The sequence below is a fragment of the Mobula birostris genome, chromosome 19 (genome assembly GCF_030028105.1).
Source record: "Mobula birostris isolate sMobBir1 chromosome 19, sMobBir1.hap1, whole genome shotgun sequence".
NCBI classification, from domain to species: domain Eukaryota; kingdom Metazoa; phylum Chordata; class Chondrichthyes; order Myliobatiformes; family Myliobatidae; genus Mobula; species Mobula birostris.
In genome coordinates, this window is record NC_092388.1 from 57,640,524 (window position 1) to 57,663,825 (window position 23,302).

Genomic DNA, 23,302 nt, shown 5'->3' on the forward strand with positions numbered 1-23,302 from the left:
ACTGTAAATAGAAATCAGAAATGGCTGGCTATATCAGAAAGAAAACATGGATACAACAGATAACTGGATGATGCACACTGAAAAAATTGAGCAGTATCATGAAGGGAATTAAATAGCCGATGAGAAATGAGTGCCAGTTTTGCTGAGTGCAATTGGTAGAAAAGCATACAGTTTACTTAGATGTTTAACTACTCTAATCAAACCAGCTGAAATGAGCTTGGCTGATATCGTGAATTTAATGCGGGAACATTTAGAACCAAAACCATTGTTGATTGCAGAACCCTTTAGATTTCATAAGTGGAATCAAAATGAAGGGGAGTCCATTTCAGCTTACATATCTTAAATGAAGAGACTGTCTGAGCATTGTCAGTTTAGTAATGGGCTTAATGATGCTCTAAACGATCATTTAGATTGTAGAATCTAGCAAGAAAGCATTCAAAAACAGCTCCTAACTGAAGCACAACTTGCATTTAAAAAAGAAGTTGAAATCACAGTACCAATGGAAACAGCAGCAAGAGATGCAATTGAGTTGCAGTCAGGAATGAAAGTGAGTGTAAACAAAATTGAAACATCTAAACTTGAATTTGCCTGAACGAACAAATTGTCTTACTGTTGTGACAGAGTCTGACATACACCAGACCAATGCAGGTTTAAAGACGAAACTTGCAAGAAAATGCAACTAAGAAGGACACATAGAAAGAGCATGAGGGCCAGATGAACATAAATGGTCTACAATGGGAAACAAAAAAGATAAAAAGTCAAGTTGCAGTTTCAAAAAGAGCACTAATCAGCATGCTGTTGATGAAAAATTTGTTAATGATGAGAGTGACACAGAACTGGGTAGCCTTGATAATTTACGAGGTGAAAACTAATAATAAACAAGTAACATGGCTTACACTAGAAATAAATATCAAATTAATTAAAATGGAATTGGACACTGGTTTGGTTGTTTCTGTCATTCTACAAAATGAATTTGAACGGCATTTCAAAGGTACTGAACTGAATCCTGCAGATATCCAATTAAGAACTTACACTGGAGAAAAGATAACTTCTGTTGGAATGACATTCATAACTGTGAAATACAACCACCAACAAGCCTTGTTGGGGCCATGATTGGCTGAGACAACTACAACTTGATCAGAGATCCAACCACTGCTACATGCTACCTCCTCTGCAATAAAGCCAACTGAAAATGAATTAAGAGAGTTACTGGATAATGTCATAGCAGTGTTCAAGGATGGCATTGGAAAACTCAAACATATCAAGGATAAAATAGGGTTAAATAAAAATGCTGCACCCAAGTTTTACAAAGGCCACCTGTTTCCTTATACTGTCCATGATAACGTGGCCAGTGAGCTAGATTGCATGGAGACTGAAGGAATTCTTTCCAAGGCTGGGTGGTGACACTGGGCAACAGCATTAGTCCCAATAGCCACAACATCTCAAGTCTGCATGGCCACTCAAACTGGTTAGAGTGTCTAGCAGAAAATTCCAGTTCTCCATTTTTACCAATGCCAGGATGAACTTGCCCTTGACAGGGGTTGCTTTGTGTGGGGATTGAGAGTTACTGTACCATCCACACTGACAGCTAAAGTGTTGGAGGAGCTACATGCTGGTTATGTAAGTGTGGTCAAAATCAAAGGCTTGCCTGATGGCCTGGGGTAGACCAACGGATTGAGCAGCTTGCCGTGACCTGTTTGGGATGCCAACACATCCAGAAGATGCAAAGAGTAGAGCCTTTCCAACCATGAAAATATCCCGCATTTTCCTGGCAGAAGATTCATGTAGTTTTTGCTGGGTCATTCACGGGCACAATTTTTCCTAGTAGTGGATGTAGTTAGAAAGTGGCCAGAAATGTTTCTAATAGCCTCCACTACAGCCTTGCAAACTGTTGATGAGTGGAGAAGCCTCTTCTCAAGGATTGGTGTTCCAGAACACTGTCAGTGACAATGGACTGCATTTTGTTGCTCAACTGTTTCAGTCATTCCTGAAAATGAATGGAATAAGACATATTACATTTGCACTATACCACCCAGCTACAAATGGCGTGGCGGTGTTAGTTCAGAGTCTAAAGAACGCACTATGAACAATGTGAGCAGAACACACTACACTGACATTGAATCAAAAAATCGCCAATATCCTCCTTGCATGTCACAATGCAGCCCACTCCACAACCAACATCTCACTAACTATGCTGTTCCTGTGTCGTCCCTAGAGCTCACACTTGATCTCCTCAAACCCAATCTCAGAAGGGGTAAGCAGAACAAACAGCTGAGACAAATTGAGGGCTCCTCAAACAAGGAGATTCAATGTTACAATGCTGGACAAGCAGTCCCAGTGAGGGATTACAGTGGTGATCAAAAGTAGGAATTTGGAAAGATTAAGGACAGAACTACATCACTCTCCTAAACAGTGGAGATTGTGTCTGAAGATGATATATCGATCAGTTCAGGAGAGCAGAGTCAATTGTGAGAGAAGAAAGGTATTCAGAGCTCTCAGAAACACTTCCTGCAGACCCGGAGTCAACTTCAGCAACCACCACGGAGGAGGCCCCAGAACCTGAGATTGTTTCATAGCCACAAGTCTCACCTGCCAAGCGAAGTGACCACCCTTTTCAGGAAGATATTAACCCACAAGAATAAGAAATCCTCTGCAGTGATTAAATCTTTAGGCCTGAATAGGGACAATTTAAAATTTACTATGCTGTAGATTTGCATATAGTAATTGTATTGTATAGTATTGTGTGTGTGTGTGTGTGTGTATACAGTATATAGATGACCAGAGAGCAATACATTACATTATTTGAGTTGAGGTGCATTCTATACTGAGTTGGAATTTATATAGCTAAGCAGGGAGAATGTATTTAATACTTCAGTAATATTTGCGTAATATTGATTAAGTATTCTTGTTTGTTTACACGTCGAAGCTGCACCCTCTCTAACATGCTGGTAGAGAGAGTTTTATTTGGGTTTTCTTTAGCGCTGGAAATGGTTACATCCCGACACGTGGGACAGAAGCAAGGTCGCATTGCGTATTTCACGGACCAGCAAATCCCGGCCGGCTTAGCTAACAGAGCGGTGGACACCCCTGCCGAAATCCGGAGGAAAACACACAGATGGGGATCACAAAGCCGAGGAAAGAGGACCGGGTCGAGACAACAGAGGCTTTTGGAGAAGAGGATTTCGGTGGTTAATACCATTCCGGCTGACCGGAAGTACTACACTGAGAGCGGTAAGCGTAAAGGAGTTTCGTGCTTACTGATCTGGCTAACAACGGATGGTGCAATCTAGAGTATATTACAATCGAGGAACATGTTTGCAGACTGGATACTGAACTTTTTACTGTTGGACTTCGGCCACATTCCACTGTGATACAACACTGGCGGCACGGTAGGTCGTTCCTGCCTGTGGCCATCGAACGTGCAGCTCCTCCCATGGAGCTCAGACACCCTGAGCCAATAGACTGGTCCTGGACTTATTTTCCATCTGGCATAGTTTGCATTTTGTTGTTTGATTGTTGGGTTTTTTGGATTGCTATATTTACGCTCTATTCTTGGTTGGTGCGGCTGTAATGAAACCAAATTTCCCTCGGGATTAATAAAGTATATCTATCTATCTAATTCATTACGCGTTATATATAAAAGTATGTGAATGACATATGTCATCATGCCACCACTTCATATGTGAGTACCTCACTAGAGAAAAACTAAGTACACAAATATCCCCGGGCTCCTGTGTTTTTCTTTTGATCAGTTTCTGGTGTTACAAAACATAACACCATCATCAAGGTCCCCATCATCTGGATCATGCTCTCTTCTTGCTGCTGCCATCAGGAAGAGGGTACTGGAGCCTCTAGACCCTCACCACCAGGTTCAGGAACAGTTATTACCCCTCACTCATGGGCTCTTGAACCAAAGGAAATAGCTTCACTCAACTTCACTCGCCCTACCACTGAACTGTTCCCACCACCCTTGGACTCACCGTCAAGGACTCTTCATCTCAAGTTCTCAATATTTATTGCTTATTTATTTATTATTACCATAGAACCACAGAACCATAGAAACTACAGCACAGAAACAGGCCCTTTGGCCCTTCTTGGCTGTGCCGAACCATTTTCTGCCTAGTCCCACTGACCTGCACACGGACCATATTCCTCCATACACCTCCCATCCATGTATCTGTCCAATTTATTCTTAAATGTTAAAAAAGAACCCGCATTTACCACCTCGTCTGGCAGCTCATTCCATACTCCCACCACTCTCTGTGTGAAGAAGCCCCCTCCAATGTTCCCTTTAAACTTTTCCCCCCTCACCCTTAACCCATGTCCTCTGGTTTTCTTCTCCCCTTGCCTCAGTGGAAAAAGCCTGCTTGCATTCACTCTATCTATACCCATCATAATTTTATATACCTCTATCAAATCTCCCCTCATTCTTCTACGCTCCAGGGAATAAAGTCCTAACCTATTCAACCTTTCTCTGTAACTGAGTTTCTCAAGTCCCGGCAACATCCTTGTAAACATTATTATTATTATTATTATTATTTGTATTTGCGCAGTTTGTTGGCTTTTTCACATTGCTTGTTTTTCTGTTCTGTTGTGTGCGGTATTTCATTGATTCTACGATGTTTCTTAGAGTTACTGAGTATGCTCTCAAGAAAACAAATCTCAGGGATGTATATAGTGACATATGTGTATTTTCATAATAAATTTACTTTGAACTTTAAGCTTTAGTGATCTGTGATCAGACTGAGAGGCATTTAATGGTACATCCAGTGTGTTTAGCTTGCATGCTAGATGGATTTTATTGTTCATCCAATGTGACATTTTCATTCTTTCGTCCTGATAACTTCTCTTGAGTTATCAAATAAATACGTAAAATTATTGAGCTTCGAGTAGGTTAATGATATGAAATCCTATCATTATTAAGGATAAAATTGAAGTTGGAACCTTTCACCTACACTCAGAGATTGTGAAGGAAGTGAAACACATAAAGTGGAAAGGGGGAGAAGAACAGTCGAGAAAGATTACTTCTGTATTCTAATTGTGTTTTCTTGTACAAGTAGTGTATAATTTATGTTTTTCTTGTGAATGATGCTATGTGCCTTGTGATACTGCTGTAATAAAAGTTTTTATGTTGCAACTGTGTATACATGATTGCTGGCTGGTGGCGTAGTGGCATCAGCACTGGACTTCGGAGCGAAGGCTCCCGAGTTGGAGTCTAGCCGGCTCCCTTGCACGCTTTCCATCCATGCTGGGTTGAGCATCAAGCTAGCAACTCGGCCTCGTAAAAATAAGAAAGCCCGCTAATAAAATGCCGTCATGATGGCGTTCCGATGACTCCACTTGGAGTTATGGGCTTTCTTCTTCTTCTTCTGTATACATGTATTTGTGCACAGGACAACAGACTTGATTTTGAAGAATTGAGTGTATCCAGTGGCTGCCCACCACAGCCTCATTCTGTTTCTGGTATTATTTTCTCATTAAAGGATGTACACTCAGCGGCCACTTTATTAGGTACACCTGCTCCTTAATGCAAATGTCTAATAAACCAATCATGTGGCAGCAACTCAATGCATAAAATCATGCAGATGTGGCTAAGAATTTCAGTTGTTCTTCAGACTAAACATCAGAATGAGGAAGAAATGTGATCTAAGAACTTTGGCAATGAGAAGATTGTTGGTGCCAAATGGGGTGGCTTGAGTATCTCAGAAACTACTGATCTCCTGGGATTTTCATGCATAATAGTCTCCAGAACTTGTAAAGTTATTCTAGAATTTACAAGAATAATTCTATGCCTGTCTGAAAAATAACAAAGCCTCTGTTTCTACTGCTTTTTAAAGGAGAAAATTCCAATGACCCATAACTTTGAAAGAAAAAAATACCTCACCTGTTTCCTAAATGGAAGAGCCCTTATTTTAAATGGTAACTGTAGTTGTAGATTCCCCCAGCAGAGGAATTAACTGTCAAAACCCCACAGGATCTTACATATTTAAATCAAGTCACCTCCCCTCCTCCCTTCTAATTTCTAGAAGATGCAAGCCTTGTCTGTCTAACCTTTTCTTAGAATGCAGCTCATCCAGTGCAGGTTGTCAGTGAATCAGGAAGAGTGTTTGACAGGAAGCAGATATATAGCTGGAAATACCAGCAGGTCAAAAGTTTGACCTAGTTCTGCTACCTTCCAGATTTTAGTCTAAACATGTCAATGGGAACCCCATTGGAAAGGCATTGGATTATACACATTAAATGCTATAGGGATGCACTTGATCGTAGTTTGTTGAATCTGTAGTGGCACAGATATGGAAATGGTTGCTTTGCGTTGAGTGTTTATTTTTCCGTTGTCAAAATGTTCTTAAAAGGAATTCTTCTGCCACCATTGCAGAATTATGTTTGTTAATGAGCATGTGGCCTTTTAGATTGTGTGAATTGAGAAGCCAGGATTAATTGTAAACAGTGGGAATTGGACAAAGCACAGGAAGATGCCTGGTTTATGTTGGCGATGGGGGAGTAGAAAAAGGGGATTACTAACTAGCTTTATATACTAATTAGCTTGAGCAAGTCCCTTGCATCTCTTGGAGTAATGTCCAATGTTATTTCATTGCTTAGTTTCATAGAAGTGGAAAAATCACTGCGTCCAGGATTAAATTCAAAGAACTGCAATCAAATCCTGAGAGCATTTAACATGTTTAATTTAACAACCTGCTTTTACCAAAGGCTTTTAGCCAGATCTACTTTGGCAAAAGTCTGGAAGTTTCCACGCTTGCACCAGGCTTTTGACCTGCTGACATTGCTAGCTATTTAAACCAACTTCCTCAGGGTAGAATGCCCTTCCTCTTAATATAGTGTTTTGATACCTGGTAAATACCTTCCCCTGCCTTCTGTCATTCAACTGCCCTGATCCATATTGCAAGTTCACAAATAGCACTATTGTATTGCAAGGTGAGAGAAAATATGCTCGTGTTACCCTGCCTAAGGCAGTAGAAATCAATACTGCAGTTCCAAGGATTTCTCACCTTCATCAGTTTGGATTACAAGAACAATATGATATGTTGCAGCCAGAAAAACATAAAATGAGTAAGTGCTTTCTTAGTCAGGTTGCACATCAGTGTTTCTCTGACACAGACTGCATTCCCCCAGTTACAGCACCTAATTTAATACTTGGCTGCAGTCTGCCAAGTCCTGCCTTACACTTGTGTTCGTTTTCGAGGTGAATCCCAAGATGGTTTGACGCACACTGCTCTAGATATGCCTTTCATTTTCCCAGATGTGGTGTGTTGAATTATTAGCAGCCCATGCATTCAACCAATATAAACTTAGCAATGATCTGGTTTGAATGAGAGCAGATAGTAACATTCCATACAGAATTCTGTACAACTAACAGATATAGAAATATTATAAATTTAGATATTTATCTTTTATCATGTTAAACACTATATTGTCACTAGTGAGAGTACTTACTAACTTGGACTATTAGCTCCCAGTGAACCATAGGTTATTAACGACCTCCTGTCTCCATTGTCCTCTGAAGTTTATGGTATGGTTGGAGTTCATCAACACTTCTGCAATCCATTGCATTCACTGTACAGGGGATTGGTCTGTACAGCTTCACCAGAGCCCTGTTGGCTGGCCTTACCCATTTCCACCTCTCATGACGGGGACGTAGGGTTGGACGTTGAGTGGCACTAGTGAGAATAATGAAGGATAATAATAGATAGATCATATTCCCTGTCTTTTAGCTGTCTAGAAAATTGTTCTCACAAAACTGAAACAAAATGTTGATGCTGTGCAGTTGAAAACAAGCTTCAGTCAGTGAAGAGTGAATAGCACTGACTTTTGGCTTTCCTGGTATTGGGCAACACTTTGTTGTCCTGATTTTGCAGAAAGTGATTGTCAGTGCTACAAATATGGTCCAGGATATACAGTACTGTACAAAAGTCTTAGGCCCATACAGTAAGATCTTTAACCTCACTAGTCAAACAAAAGACAGTTGTTTGTTTACCTGCAGAACAGCCAGTTTTTCTGCTCCTGAAGCTCATCATTATTATCATATGCTGTGTCATATACTGTGGGCGATCATGGTGTATAACCATAATTGTTCTTGGCAGATTCTACAGAAGTAGTTTGCGATTGCCTTCTACCGGGCAGTATTTTTACAAGATGAGTGACTCCACCCATTGTCAATACTCTTCATAGATTGTCTGCCTGATGTTCTGAACCTATTCTTTTTAATAGACCAACATCCTAACTGCCTCTCTTACTCCACACATTGCTCACACTTAAGACCAAGGCTTTCAGCTTAATGATTTCCTGATCTCAATGTTTTCAGATGGAGATATAACCAAACAGATGAAATTTCCAATGTGGTTTATGAGAGGCAAGTAAATCTTCAGCAACAGAATCTGAGGACCTGCGACAGATCAAACAATTGCTGTCAAAGGCCTTTCCAAACCTGTTCTTTAATGCAGCTGATGACCAAAGACAAAAACAAACATCTGAGTTTGATTTAAATAATTAAAACACAGTGGTGGGTGGGTGGGGTGTGGTGGTGATGGGACTAGGAAATTGAGTAAAGTGAGGAATGGGATGGGATCAGTGAAATGTATTTAGTGATCAGAATCAGGATCCTGGAAGATAGACAGCACCCAGATTTTGGCAAATGGTTTGGTGACAGATGAAAACCTTCTGACTTTGACAAAGTTTTGAAACCACATTTCCTTAGCATTTAGCGGCTGTTTCAGCAGAGAAAGTAAAGAAAACCAAATTCAGTGGACATGAAAGTTGTCTACCGGCACAAAGTACTGAGGATTCATAGGTGCCCAAAGAAGCAGAGGAAGTCCCCAGTTTGAGAAGGTACCCCATCCGTTGCCTGGTCAGACTTGTGCAGATGCAAGATCCTTGCCATCAACCTGATAGAAGAACTGTTGTGGTCACTATTGGTACATGAGATCTCACTTACTGAAATTCATTAAGCATTCACTATGCTTTTTTCTGGAGAGGTCTGGAGATTGGATGCATGGAAGTGGATTCATAATCAGAATGATCTCACCGGAAATACTTTCCAAACTTCCTGCTGGCTTGAATAAGGAACTCATCGAATCCTCCTGATTTCTGTATGGCATATTATAATGTGGACATGTTAGCTAGCACAGGGGAATAAGGGGAGAACTTCCACTCTGACTTGGACTTCATTCTCTAATAGACTTTTACAAGTGGTGGACTCATCCAGATGAAAGATGGTGATTGGAAAGGAATGATGGGAGGAAGTAGCCACAAAAAAATCTATCTCTTCCCAGACACAAGGAATTCTGCAGATGCTGGAAAGTCAAGCAACACACATCAAAGTTGCTGGTGAACGCAGCAGGCCAGACAGCATCTCTAGGAAGAGGTACAGTCGACGTTTCAGGCTGAGACCCTTCGTCAGGGCTAACTGAAGGAAGAGCTAGTAAGAGATTTGAAAGTGGGAGGGGGAGGGGGAGATCCAAAATGATAGGAGAAGACAGGAGGGGGAGGGATGGAGCCAAGAGCTGGATGGGTGATTGGCAAAAGGGATATGAGAGGATCATGGGACAGGAGGCCCAGAGAGAAGGAGAAGGGGGAGGGGGGAAAAACCCAGAGGATGGGCAAGGGGTATAGTCAGAGGGACAGAGTGGGAATGGGATGTGGAATTAAAATGTGTGGCCACTGGGAGATCCTGCCTTCTCTGGCAGACAGAGCGTAGGTGTTCAGCACAACGATCTCCCAGTCTGCATCGGGTCTCGCCAATATATAGAAGGCCACATGGGCCTCCTGTCCCATGATCCTCTCATATCCCTTTTGCCAATCACCTGTCCAGCTCTTGGCTCCATCCCTCCCCCTCCTGTCTTCTCCTATCATTTTGGATCTCCCCCTCCCCCTCCCACTTTCAAATCTCTTACTAGCTCTTCCTTCAGTTAGTCCTGACGAAGGGTCTCGGCCCGAAACGTCGACTGTACCTCTTCCTAGAGATGCTGCCCGGCCTGCTGCGTTCACCAGCAACTCTGATGTGTGTTGCTAACTCTTCCCAGAGTTCAGTTCCACAAATACTGGTCTTTTAGAGAAAATAAAATGTGGGCAGCTTATAAATCAGTCAGCCAGTCACCAGTCACCAGTCACCAGTCAGGCTAATCATGGTAGTTACCAGTCAGTCTGATCATGATAGTTACCAGTAAGGCTGGTTAAAATGATCCTCCTTCTACATGGCAAAAGTGGAACATAGCACCACCTATGGGCCTGGCTGTGCCTATGACCTTTGAGTTTTCAGTGTGTTTTCAAATGGAATATTGCATTTACCTCAGCCATTTTAAACATGTATGTAGTTTTCAGCTATAAGTCAGACATTTACTTAAAATCTCCACTTTTGTACTTCACTGCTGACAGACATCAACTATGGAATCACCTTTGTTGGATCTGCCAATGTTAGTTGATACCTGCTCTTTACGAAAATGATGATATTTCTTGTTTGCAGTAGCATGATTTTGTATAACATGAATAACACTGGTGAAGGTGGCTAGAATAAGCCCTGTCTACAGATGGTTTCACCTGTGCAGTCAAATCCAGTGAAACCCAGATGGAGGGCTGTGACCTGAAGTGTCGACAGTTCATTTCCCTCCATAAATGCTGCTTGACCCATTGAATCCCTCCTAAATCTTATACGTTGCTCCTATAAAACCTGCTGCAATTTACCAGCAATTTCCCTTCCTTATTTTCCCCTACAAGTATTGTTTCTTAAGAATGCTGTGGAGGCTGAAAGTTTTCTGCTTTTTTGTTTGTAATTAATATTCTCCCTTGTTCCACATCTGTGCTCTGGTATTTTATTGAAGTAGCGATTAGTGATGTGTGAGGCTGAGGTCATCAAGTTACCTGACTGGAGATCGGTATTTACCTTGCCTAACGTTCATCAGCATACTTAGCTGAGGAGCAGAAATCTCAGGCACATGCCTTTCTGATAGTTAGTTCTGATAGTCCAGAACTTTCCTCAGCCATGCATTTTAGGTGAGAGGGAAAATGACGACTTTCAGAACAAGACCCCTCAATGTTCTTAGCTTATGTTGTAGACAAATTGGGATTGGTTAATTGACTACCTTGGAAATGTTCTGTTGATTAGAGAAACCTTGCATAGCACTATTCCAGTACTTTAAGATTTCACTGTTTGGGGCAAAACTTTCCATAGGCTAGAGAAATTTCAATTAGAAGGCAAGATAGCTTAGATAATGTGTTTGTCTGTCATCCCAGCCCCAGGACACCTCTGCAGGTGTTCCTCAGGGAAGTTTCTTGTTCCCGATAATCCTCAGCTGCTTCATCTATGACCTTTATTCTATCATAATGTCAGAATTGGATATGTTTGCTGGTAATGCCCATGATAGGAAGGGGGCTTAGGAGAGGATGCAGAAGAGGTTTACCTGGATGCTGCCTGGAGTAGAGGGCAAGTGCTATAAGGAGAGGTTGGACAAACTAAGATTGTTTTCTCTGGAGTGTTGGAGGCTGAGTGGAGACCTCTGCTTACAAGATTATGAGAGGCGTTGATAGAGTAGACAGCCAGTCTCTTTTTCCCAGGGTCAAAATATCTAAACTAGAGGACATTTTTTAAGGAAAGAGAGAGTTACTTGAATGGAGGTCTGCAGGGCAAGTTTTTTTTCACACAGGGAATGGCAGGTGGCGGGACTGGTGGTGGAAGCAGTCATAATGATGGTGTTATAGAGGGTTTTAGGAAGGCCAGGAATGGAAGGATATGGATCATGTACAGATAGAAAAAATTTAGTGTAATTTGGCACCATATTTGGTACAGACGTCAAAGTCTGAAGGAACTGCTCTTCTACGTTATAAGTTCTGTGTTAACTTGGATCAAATTACAGATCATTTGTCTCAGTTGGAAATTGGCAAGTATGATGTTGTAGGAGTAACAGAGACATGGCTGCAAGAGGACCAGGGCTGGGAAATGAATATTCAAGAGTATATGTCCTATCGAAAGGACAGACAGGTGGGCAGAGGGGGTGGGGTGGCTCTGTTGATGAGGAATGAAATTCAGTCCCTTGCGCAGGGTGACAGAGAATCAGGAGATGTAGAGACAGTATGGATAGAACTGAGGAATTGTAAGGGTAAAAAGACCCTGATGGGAGTTATCTACAGGCCCCCAAACAGCCTGGATATAGGGTGCAAGTTGAATCAGGAGTTAAAATTGGCATGTCGCAAAGGTAATGCTATGGTTGTTATGGGGGATTTCAGCATGCAGGTAGACTGGGAAAATCAGGTTGGTACTGCACCCCAAGAAAGGGAGTTTGTGGAGTGCCTCCGAAATGGATTCTTAGAGCAGCTTGTACTGGAGCCTACCAGGGAGAAGGCAATTCTGGATCTAGTGTTGTGTAATGAAGCGGATTTGATAAGGGAACTCGAGCTGAAGGAGTTATTAGGAGATAGTGACCATAATATGATAAGTTTTAATCTACAATTTGAGAGGCAGAAAGGAAAATCGGAAGTGTCAGTATTACAGTTGAACAAAGGGGACTATGGAGCCATGAGGGAGGAGCTGCCAAATTTGACTGGAAAGACACCCTAGCAGGGATGACAGTGGAACAACAATGGCAGGTATTTCTGGGAATAATACAGAAGGTGCAGGATCAGTTCATTCCAAAGAGGAAGAAAGATCCTAAGGGGAGTAAGGGGCAACTGTGGATGACAAGGGAAGTCAAGGACAGTATAAAAATAAAAGAAAGGAAGTATAATATAGCAAGGATGAGTGGGAAGCCAGAGGATTGGGAAACTTTTAAAGAGCAACAGAAGATAACTAAAAAGGCAATATGGGGAGAAAAGATGAGGTACGAAGGTAAGCTAGCCGAAGGTAAGCTTTTCCAATGTTCTATAGATTCAGGATCAGTTCCTGTGGATTGGAGGGTAGCTAATGTTATCCCACTTTTTAAGAAAGGAGGGAGAGAGAAAACAGGGAATTATAGACCAGTTAGCCTGACATCAGTGGTGGGGAAGATGCTGGAGTCAATTATAAAAGATGAAATAGCTGCACATTTGGATTGCAGTAACTGGATTGGTCCGAGTCAGCATGGATTTACGAAGGGGAAATCATGCTTGACTAATCTTCTGGAATTTTTTGAGAATGTAACTATGAAAATGGACAAGGGAGAATTGGAACACATGGTATTGGGGGTAGAGTACTGACATGGATAGAAAATTGGTTGGCAGACAGGAAACAAAGAGTAGGGATTAACAGGGTCCTTTCAGAATGGCAGGCAGTGACTAGTGGGGTACCGCAAGGGTTGGTGCTGGGACCGCAGCTATTTACAATATACATTAATGCTGAAGGGATTGAAAGTAACATTAGCAAATTTGCAGATGACACAAAGCTGGGTGGCAGTGTGAAATGCGAGGAGGATGTTATGAGAATGCAGGGTGACTTGGACAGGTTGGGTGAGTGGGCAGGTGTATGGCAGATGCAGTTTAATGTGGATAAATGTGAAGTTATCCACTTTGGTAGCAAGAACAGGAAGGCAGATTACTATCTGAATGGTGTCAAGTTAGGAAAAGGGGAAGTACAATGAGATCTAGGTGTCCTTGTTCATCAGTCACTGAAAGTAAGCATGCAGGTACAGCAGACAGTGAAGAAAGCTAATGGCATGTTTGCCTTCATAACAAGGGGAGTTGAGTATGGGAGCTTCTGCAGCTGTACAGGGCCCTGGTGAGACCACACCTGGGAGTATTGTGTGCAGCTTTGGTCTCCAAAATTGAGGAAGGACATTCTTGCTATTGAGGGAGTGCAGCGTAGGTTCTTGAGGTTAATTCCCGGGATGGCAGGACTGCCATATGTTGAAAGATTGGAGTGACTGGGCTTGTATACACTGGAATTTAGAAGGATGAGAGGGGATCTGATTGAAACAAATAAGATTATTAAGGGACTGGACACGCTAGAGGCAGGAAACATGTTCCCGATGTTGGGGGAGTCCAGAACCAGAGACCACAGTTTAAGAATAAGGGGTAGGCCATTTAGAACAGAGTTGAGGAAAAACTTTTTCACCCAGAGAGTTGTGGATCTGCGAAATGCTCTGTCTCAGAAGGCAGTTGAGGCCAATTCTCTGGATGCTTTCAAGAAAGAGTTAGACAGAGCTCTTAAAGATAGTGGAGTCAAGGAATATGGGGAGAAGGCAGGAACGGGGTACTGATTGTGGGTGATCAGCCATGATCACAGTGAATGGTGATGCTGGCTCGAAGGGCCGAATGGCCTACTCCTGCACCTATTGTCTATTGTCTATTATAATTTCTGAGAAATTAGGTGTGTTTTTGAGGTGGCCACGCATGAGGCAAATGTATAAATTACTGCACACTAATATACTTTATTTTTCCTTTTGATTTAGGAATCGGGAAGAATGTCATCTGTGACAGAGCTGCAACTCCTCTGGATGCTTTTCAGATGATGTCAGCTGCACATTATTACCCCAAACTAATGAGTATCATGGGTAACGTTCTCCGTTTCCTTCCTGCTTTTGTTAAAATGAAGCAAATGATTCAAGAGGGTTATGTGGGGGACTTGTTGATCTGTGAAGTCCAGGTTCATAGTGGAAGCCTTCTGGGTAAGAAGTACAACTGGAGCTGTGATGACCTAATGGGTGGTGGAGGACTACACTCAGTAGGAAGCTACATTATTGATCTTTTGACTTTTCTAACCAGCCAAAAGGCTGTCAAAGTCCACGGCTTCCTAAAAACCTTTGTGAAGCAGACAAAACACATCCGAGGGATTCGCCAGATCACCAGCGATGACTTCTGTACATTTCAGATGGTGTTAGAAGCTGGCGTGTGCTGTACTGTAACACTGAATTTCAACGTTCCTGGAGATTTCAAGCAGGACATCATTGTGGTGGGATCCACTGGGAGATTGATAGTAAGCGGTAGTGATTTGTACGGACAGAAAAACAGTGCCACTCAAAAGGAATTGATTCTGGAAGACTCGACTCCTTTAAGCAATGAATTGCTCCCAGAAAAAGCTTTCCGGGATTGCCCAATCCCATTCCTCAGGGGAACCATCATGATGGTTCAAGCCATTCGACAGGCATTCCAAGACCAAGAAGATCGTCGGACCTGGGACGGGAGACCACTAACTATGGCAGCAACATTTGAGGATTGTTTGTATGCATTGTCTGTGGTGGACACCATTAAAAAATCCAATGAAACTGGTGAATGGCAGAACATTGTGATCATGACAGAAGAACCCGAGATTAGCCCTGCATATCTGATCAGCGAGGCAATGCGTCGCAGTAGAATGTCCCTATTATACTAACTTTCAATTGCTTTTCATAGCAAGTAGTTGAGGCTAAGGGTGTTCAGGGAATCACTGGGTGAGCACGTTGATGCGATACTAATAGAATTTCCTGGTTTAAGTAACGTTGGCACATCTATAAAATGTATTTGCAATATGCCAAGTAAATTTAAAATGGTGTGTGTGGCAAGTATTATTGAAACAAACAAGTGCTGGTAACTATTGACGATCATCCCGACTTGGGTTATTGTAAACTTTTTAAAAGGAAATTGTTTTCTATTACATTTTGATATGTTGACTTCTGTTAGAGTTCATTATGTTAGGGAAAGGGGTGCATTTTATACTTTAGCGTCCCAGAGCTTTGCAGAATTGCAGCAAGTGTCTTTGCACACAGAGTCTAATAATCCATGCCTGCTGTGATCCAGAAGCGTAGAACATCTTTGCAGAAATTCTTTACATACATTATGCTTGAACGAAGTTCTGTAGTAGAAGCACTGTACAGAAAATTACCCTGGCATTAGAAATTATATATTTTTTTACATTCTGCAACCAGAAGGCAGAGTTTACTATGCAATGTGTGTGTAATATCAGTTGTTTTCACAATGGAGTGACATAAAGGAATTATTTGTAATGTGAAGCATATAGATTTCTTGGTGCCTGATTGTTGAATACACCACTGGAGCATGCTTGGCTGCAGGATGCTTAGCTGCCCTTTTAACAAGTGCATTTCAAGAGGGCACCTAATGAAAATGATAACGTTTTAATTAAAAGCTGTTTTAAAGTAGTCATTTAAATAACCAATAGTGATATTGAAATTTGTCTGCTGTCGTAAGCATTACGCACGCAATGTGGTATGGTAATTACATTGGATTCTGCTTCTGAATTGTTATTACACCCCAACTTTGTTTGAAAATAACAAAAGATGGTTTTCCACCTCAGTATGTTTTACAGTCTTGTGTAATAGTGTACTGGTTTGATACCTAAGGGAACACAAATTGAAATTTGGCATTCATTTTAAACCAGAATTTGAAATTAAGATGAAATGAATAGAAAGGTGACCGTGAAGCTATTGTAGTGTTGAAGGAACATGACATTGTCATGTTTTAAAGCTAATATGACCACTGACCCAAACCCTCCAAACTATTCTGATCCTGATGGCCTGCAAAAACTATTTGTAACCCAATCCTAAAATTTCCTGGTTCCCCAATCCAACTTGTGAGGTCCTGATCCACCCCTCCTTGTTGCGTTACCCCATTGTGACTGGGATATGTTTCCTTGCACATTAGTGGAGCCCATGAAGAAAGCTATCAAATTTTTGTCTTGTTGCACATCACCAAATGATTTCAAGCCTTTCCAGGTGCCATTTATTTTCTAGGCTGCTAAATGCACTGTTGGTAGAAAATGTGGTTAATATGTTACCCCAGGCCACACTAATGTGATTACCTGTGATCTGACATATTAAGCATGCCACTCGGACAGTCAGAGGTGAGGAAAGCTCATTACCTATGAATGGAATTGGGAATGGAGAGTCAATCAATACCAGCCTTGCCTACAATGGTGGTGCTAGTGTGTCATTTATTTGCTGCATAACTTACTTTCTTCAATACAAATATCAATTGATGCTTGTATATCTAAACAAAAACTTTAAGTAGGCAAAGTTCACTCATGCAAGAGTTGTGCTAAAGCCTGGACAATGGATGAACGCTTCATTCTTTGCATCCAGGCTCAAAATTTATCTATCTACAATTTCTTTTGAAAGCCATCACATCCTAGAATAACATTTTCAAGATTTAAATGCTTAAGAATTTTATAAAGAACCTGTGAGCTTGAAGAGCAAAGGGGTAGTTACAGCATATGTTTCGTCTGTTAATCATCCCACAGTCAGTCCGATTATCTGGTCATTATTTGTCATCACAAATTGGCTACCATGACCACACTGAGTAACTTCAGAATTGGCTGAAAATTTTTTGAGACACCCTGGGGTTGTGACAGGAACTATGTAAGGTCAAGTATTTCAGTAACATGAAGTTCTGGTAAGCTGGGCTATTTAAACATTTTTTATTATATACTACAGATAATGCTAATAAAACAGTGATTCTTTTCATGATAGAAGGCACTTTTCTCCTTTTTATTGCCTCTTTAGAGAAAGAAAAATTATATTTTCAAGAATTTAAAGGCAAGGGTGTTTGAAACAGGCAGGTGGAACCTGATTTGTATTTGAAACATGGTGTTATTGGTACAGTACACTGGAAAACATTGCCTTCTTTGCCTTCCTCAAACATGCCACTGTGATCGTCTAATGTAGCAGTATATGCTAAGATCCAAACCAAAGTCACACAGCTCTCTGTCTCCCCTATCCATTCATATTCTGGCATTGAGAAGGTGCAATCACAAGGGAGTACACGGATAGGCACAAAAATGTGTTGAGCAGTCTGGCACTGAATATTCCTTTACAAATCCAATTGCGGGAATGAGAGTTCTGCAAAAAGTTTTGTTTAACTTTTGGCAACAAAGCTAATTATAAATTACCTATGTGGGTCATGAAGACAGAAGCATAAAAATGCTTTGATTTTTTTCCCCTGAAAATACTTACTTCGAAATAAATTGGGTATTCAGATTAATTCCTGAATATTCTGCATTGAATTTGCTAGTGAGAAATCTTGCCAAATTCTAATAATTTTGTCCTGAATTAATAGCTATTTTTGCTCATTGGAGAAAATATTAGTTAGGAATATTACTGTAAAATACCTTTATTGATTAAAAAATTATTCAAAAATTATCTACTTTGGTCAACTTAAAGGTACATGCTGTGAAGTGCCAAAGGGAGCCATAAGGTAGTTGAGCTCTTTAGCTTTGTTGACTGGCTTTGGAGGTGTCATCTAATTTGTTTCTAGTAGTAAATTTATAATCAGTAAGAATAAGAAAGCAGGGTCCATTTCTATGCTGGAACGTTCTAATGATGACTGGAGGGCATTGGGGTATGTTTAAGTAAGCTTCGAACAGTTTCTATTGCAATATTACCATATTTTTACATCAAAATGAATGTGTAAGATAATGCAGCTTTATACAATAAACTAATAAAGGTGATGACCTATACCCTATACCAAAATAAAGACTCCAAGCAGTGCAGACGGACAGAACTACTCCCAAACCCTAATTATATTGCTTATCGATTAAAGTAGTATAAAAGTCAAAGATTTAAATATGGATTTGGTGATCACAAATTGAGGCTGACTCACATGCTATTCAAACAGCAATTTTCTAACTTGCGTCTGTACAATTTACAATTAAATCTATAACAAATTAAGAGCAAATTAATGAAATGTGGACTCCAGTTAAATATAATGCTTGAATTCCATAAAACAGTTCTTGGCTGTGAATGAATGTACTCACTCAAAGAACTCGCTACATTTGTATTTGAAATTCAATGTTATTAATGATCAGATGAAAATTAATATTCATGACTAAATGCATTGATAATGTTTTTTGAAATGTTGCATTTATGAACAGAGGAGACGTTTGTGAAATCCCTATGTTATTTATGGTCATGTGTTTTTAGCATGAATATCTGTATATATGCAGGAAAGATATTTATCAAGGTTAAAAAAATTAAGTAGAAGAGACTGTACAAAATTTATATTTTCTATATAATAGATGACAGACCAAAACATTCTTAGTATGTTAAATACTATTATTTAAAATATGCATAAAACAATGAGATTTTAAGATCCATTGTACTGTGAAAAGAGTTAAAAACACTATTGTTAGTTAAGATTAGTCTATGCATGTCTCTGTTGGACATAGCTTGTACTTTTTTGTTATGCTACCTAATTGTGCTTTCTGTCTGGGATTTCTGATATGTGCAGCTTGTAATATGCAAATGATTCTGTTACTGTTTTTGCAGAGTGTCCTGGTGAGTTTTCTAATGACTCATGCCCTCATTTACATACATCCAAAGGAATATTGCTCACTGAATGGATAATCAGAAATGGTATCATGTCTTTGAAGAGAATGCAATCAACTTTATTATAAATCTTTGTATGCTTAGGACACTAGAGCTTAGAAATTGGATCCATTACCACATGTTTTTCAGGTGCAAAGTGATTTTACCAAGGATAGATGGTACTAGTAATCATTCTTGGGTGAATGCACTCTCAATGTAAAATATCTGTATTTTCCTGGCGCATTTAAATATGCCATAAGCAACACATGGCATTTTCTCTCTTATTGACAATTCCTGCTGTACACACTTAGAACATCTAGAAAATACATTCAGCTACTTTATTACATTTGAGTATTTTTTAAAGGGATACTCTGTGGGCATTAGGTAGACTGAACTCATTGAAGACTATCTCTCAAAGGCCACAGGATGTGCTTAAACTAACAGCAAATGCTTCCCCAGTTTGTAACTGCTGAGATATTCCACAGTTGCCTCACTGGTGACATTGCTGACTCTATTTGATCTTTTCTGCTGAAGCACGGCAAAGTCTAGCAATGCCAGCGGCTGTCACACAAATATCACTTATCTCTGCACAATTACTTATATTATTTCTCCCAAAATCAGAAATGTTTCCACACAAATAGTACCTTCAAGACTTTGTATCCCAAAAATGGTGTAAATATTGTAAATCAGAACATCTTCAGTAAAAGTACTGAAAATTACTACTGTCTTTCCAAGTTAATGAAGTTTAGGATGTCTGATAATCTCATTGTCTCCCATTGGCTACAGGAAAGCTCCCCTATCCCTTGGAGTTACATGGAAACTTGGGCTGAAATCAGACTGTCACCCATGGCTGGTGGTGAGGCATAGGTGAGAGTGCAAGCTGAGAGACAGTAGTGGGCAGTAACTCGGACCCTGCATGAGGGGAGTGCTCAGGTGACTGCAATATTATTCCAATTTAAAGACCCAGAACTATGGCAACTAACAGACCCTGTTGTTCCAAGTTTTTTCCCTTGGAGTCAGCTCTTTGCCCGACTGGAGCAGGACTTGGCTCACAGTTGTGAAAGAGGTGAGAGGACGAGGCAACAGAGCTGTGATCTGTAAAAGAGAGAAAAGTTCCTGGGTGTTATTTTTCTGTGGGAGAGTGATGTACGTATGCATGGGATTTCCCTGCTCTATACAGCAGAGCACTCTGATCACATATCTCTCTTCACAGAAAAACTCAGTGCTGTCATGTAGCATCTCTTCACTCCTGGGGAGAAATGAGCTGCTCATGGTTGGCATTGTACCCACTGAGAGCAGTAAGCCCCCTTTGAATAGCAGGATGAAAGTAAACGAGGATGTTCAGCTGATTCCTGATGGTTTATTGCTGTTCCCTTACAGGTTTGAAGCAGGTCCTGTGTAGCTGAGTGGTGAAGCTACATTGCAGCAGTCAATAGAACAATTAGATATGGTTGACATGCCAATGCAGTAGATGTAATTTAACTGTGTGTGCATTCAATAGAGTCTCTAAATGAGAGTGTACTATTCCTGTACTAGTGTACTAGGACTTGTCTACACAAGACCACCACTGCCACCTCCTGCCATGTCTTTCTGATTTTTCTAATTTTTTTTGGAACCTGTGGCAGGGCTGGCACTTACTGCCAAGATTTCCAGCACCTGCAGATTTTCTCTGATTTTTGCTCATTGCCAATCCATGATTTCCCCTTGACAAGGTGGTGATGACAACTGACCAGCTTGATTGGCCATTGCACTCAAGAGAGGATCATATGATGTGGATGTAGAGCCACGCACGACCTAGACTGGTAAAGATGGTAGGTTTCCTTAGGTCATTGTCACTGAGTCCAGCAGCTATCCTTGTTCCAATTTTTAGTTGTTAACTAAATTTAAATTCCACAGCACCCTTGTTGGATTTGAACTCAGGCTTCTGTAATAACAGTCTGATGGCATTGCTACTGTTTGACCTGAATACTGTGGTTGGGCCCCTGAATGGTGTCCTGGCACCCCCTCCTGACAGAGGATCTCCTTTCTGGGCTTGGTTATAAGAATGATCTTGCTCAGTACAATGTGGAGCTCTGTCCTCCTCTTCTGCAATTAGTCTCCACCAGGGGAGCTGGTGTCTAGCTGCCATGGGAAATGCCCTGATCCCCTTGCTAATTGGTGCAGAGCAGATTGTTATCACCTGTTGACTATCGGGCCTCCATTTTAGCACATGATCCTGAGGGAAACTTTTATAGCGCAGCTTCTAAATTCTTCTAAGGAATTTAACAATATTTCCTGGGGTATCTAATAGGAAAGTAGCACTATATCCACCACATGTTTAAAATCCAATTTCTAAGCATTGTTGTCCTGTGGATTATAAATTCAGATTACTTTGTGTCTGAGTTGTAATTATAGATTGATTCTAGTAAAATTAGTACAATGTCATCAAAAGCCTATTATCAATTTTTAGGCTTCTATTATACTAAGGTAGCAATGGGCAAACTTGTGATTCAATCTAGTTGTGTACTCTCTGAACTGTATTAAATATTCCTTTATTGTAATGACAGCATGAAGCATTGCTCTGTATATATTGCATTATTGTTGATAAAGTTAAAACAAAATGTTTCCCTCTGATAAAAATAAAAAGAATTAAAAGAATTTCTATTTTAAGCAAATGGACTTGGTGCTTGTAAAATGCCTGGCTACAGCATTTTCAGTAGTGGAGCTTTTCTCTTGCAGTCCCTCTTAAACTTGTCACTACAGAGATGTTTGTGGTTACAGTTCAATACATTGGGCATCTGGATGCAAATTCCACCAGCACTTTACATGAGGAAAACCAACCTATTGTTGGTGATTGGATGATTGATTACTATTAGCGTTTATACTGATTTTACTGGTGTTTGGTGCTTTATAAAGTTCTTTAAAGTTGCTGACATCTGCAGTATGTGGTGTAATGTATCTGCTGTAGGGGACATATAAATTCTAGTAATTACGTTTAAGTATATCAATATTTCAACCAGCAATTTTTAGTACTATCAGCTCCTTATGTAACAATAATTTGTCTATTTTTTGAAATAAGTAACAAACTGTTTTAATGGGAAATGTGGAGGGAAGAAGTATGATTAACAAAAATGATCAGAAAGTTGGTTAAAAGAAAACTTACTATAGAGATGGAAAGTGAGAAACAAACAGGAAGGGCAATGGGAGCTTTAGGAAGACACTTTAAAAGTCTAGAGTAAAGACAATTGTTTCAGAGAAAGGTGCATTAATAATACAGTTCTGATGTACTGTTTTGCTGAAATCAATGTTATTGCAGAAAATGGAGGTGGTTAAGTGCTTGAGCACCTGAAACCATAAGACCATGAGACATAGGAGCAAGATTAGGCCATTCAGCCCATTGAGTCTCCTCTGCCATTCCATCATGGCTGATTTATTATCCTTCTCAATCCCATTCTCCTGGCTTCTCCCCATAATCTTTGAAGCCCTGTCACGTTAGCTATATCTAATCAAGAACCTAGTAACCTCTGCCTTAAGTATACCCAATGACTTGGCCTGCACGGCTGTCTGTGGCAATTAATTCCACAGATTTAACAACATCTGGCTAAACAATTTTTCCTAATCTCTGTTCTAAATGATCATCCCTGAGGCTGTGCTTTCTGGTTCTAGACTCCCCCTCTATAGGAAACATCCTTACCCCATCCACTCTATCTAAGCCTTTCTGTATTTGATAGGTTTCATTGGGATCCTCCTTCATTCTTCAAAACTTCATCGAGTACAGGCCCAGAGCCATCAAACACTCCTCATACATTAACAAGAGAAAATCTGCAGATGCTAGAAATGCAAGCAATACACACAAAATGCTGAAGGAACTCGGCAGGACAGGCAGCATCTATAGAAAAGAGTCAGGTCCTAATGAAGGGTCTCAGTCCGAAACGTTGACTGTTTACTCCTCATACATTAACCCTTTCATTCCTGGGATAATTCTTGTGAGCCTCCTCTGGACCCTCTCCAATGTCAGCCCATCTTTTCTTACATGAAGGATACAAAACTGTCATCTCTAAGTGTGATCTGACCAATGCCTTATAAAACTGCAGTACTACATCCTGCATTTG

The 23,302-nt window shown here is 40.6% G+C and overlaps 1 protein-coding gene across 2 annotated transcripts in view; it reads left to right on the forward strand.

The window, feature by feature from the left end:
• gfod1 (glucose-fructose oxidoreductase domain containing 1) overlaps positions 1–21,820 on the forward strand; it is a 91,199-nt gene extending 69,379 nt beyond the window's left edge. For both annotated transcript variants that reach the window (XM_072283660.1, XM_072283662.1), the window contains exon 2: positions 14,370–21,820. In XM_072283660.1, coding sequence (XP_072139761.1) covers positions 14,370–15,289 — 920 coding nt within the window. In that variant the 3' untranslated portion in view covers positions 15,290–21,820. The remainder of the gene's footprint in view (positions 1–14,369) is intronic.
• Positions 21,821–23,302: the final 1,482 nt, after the last annotated feature.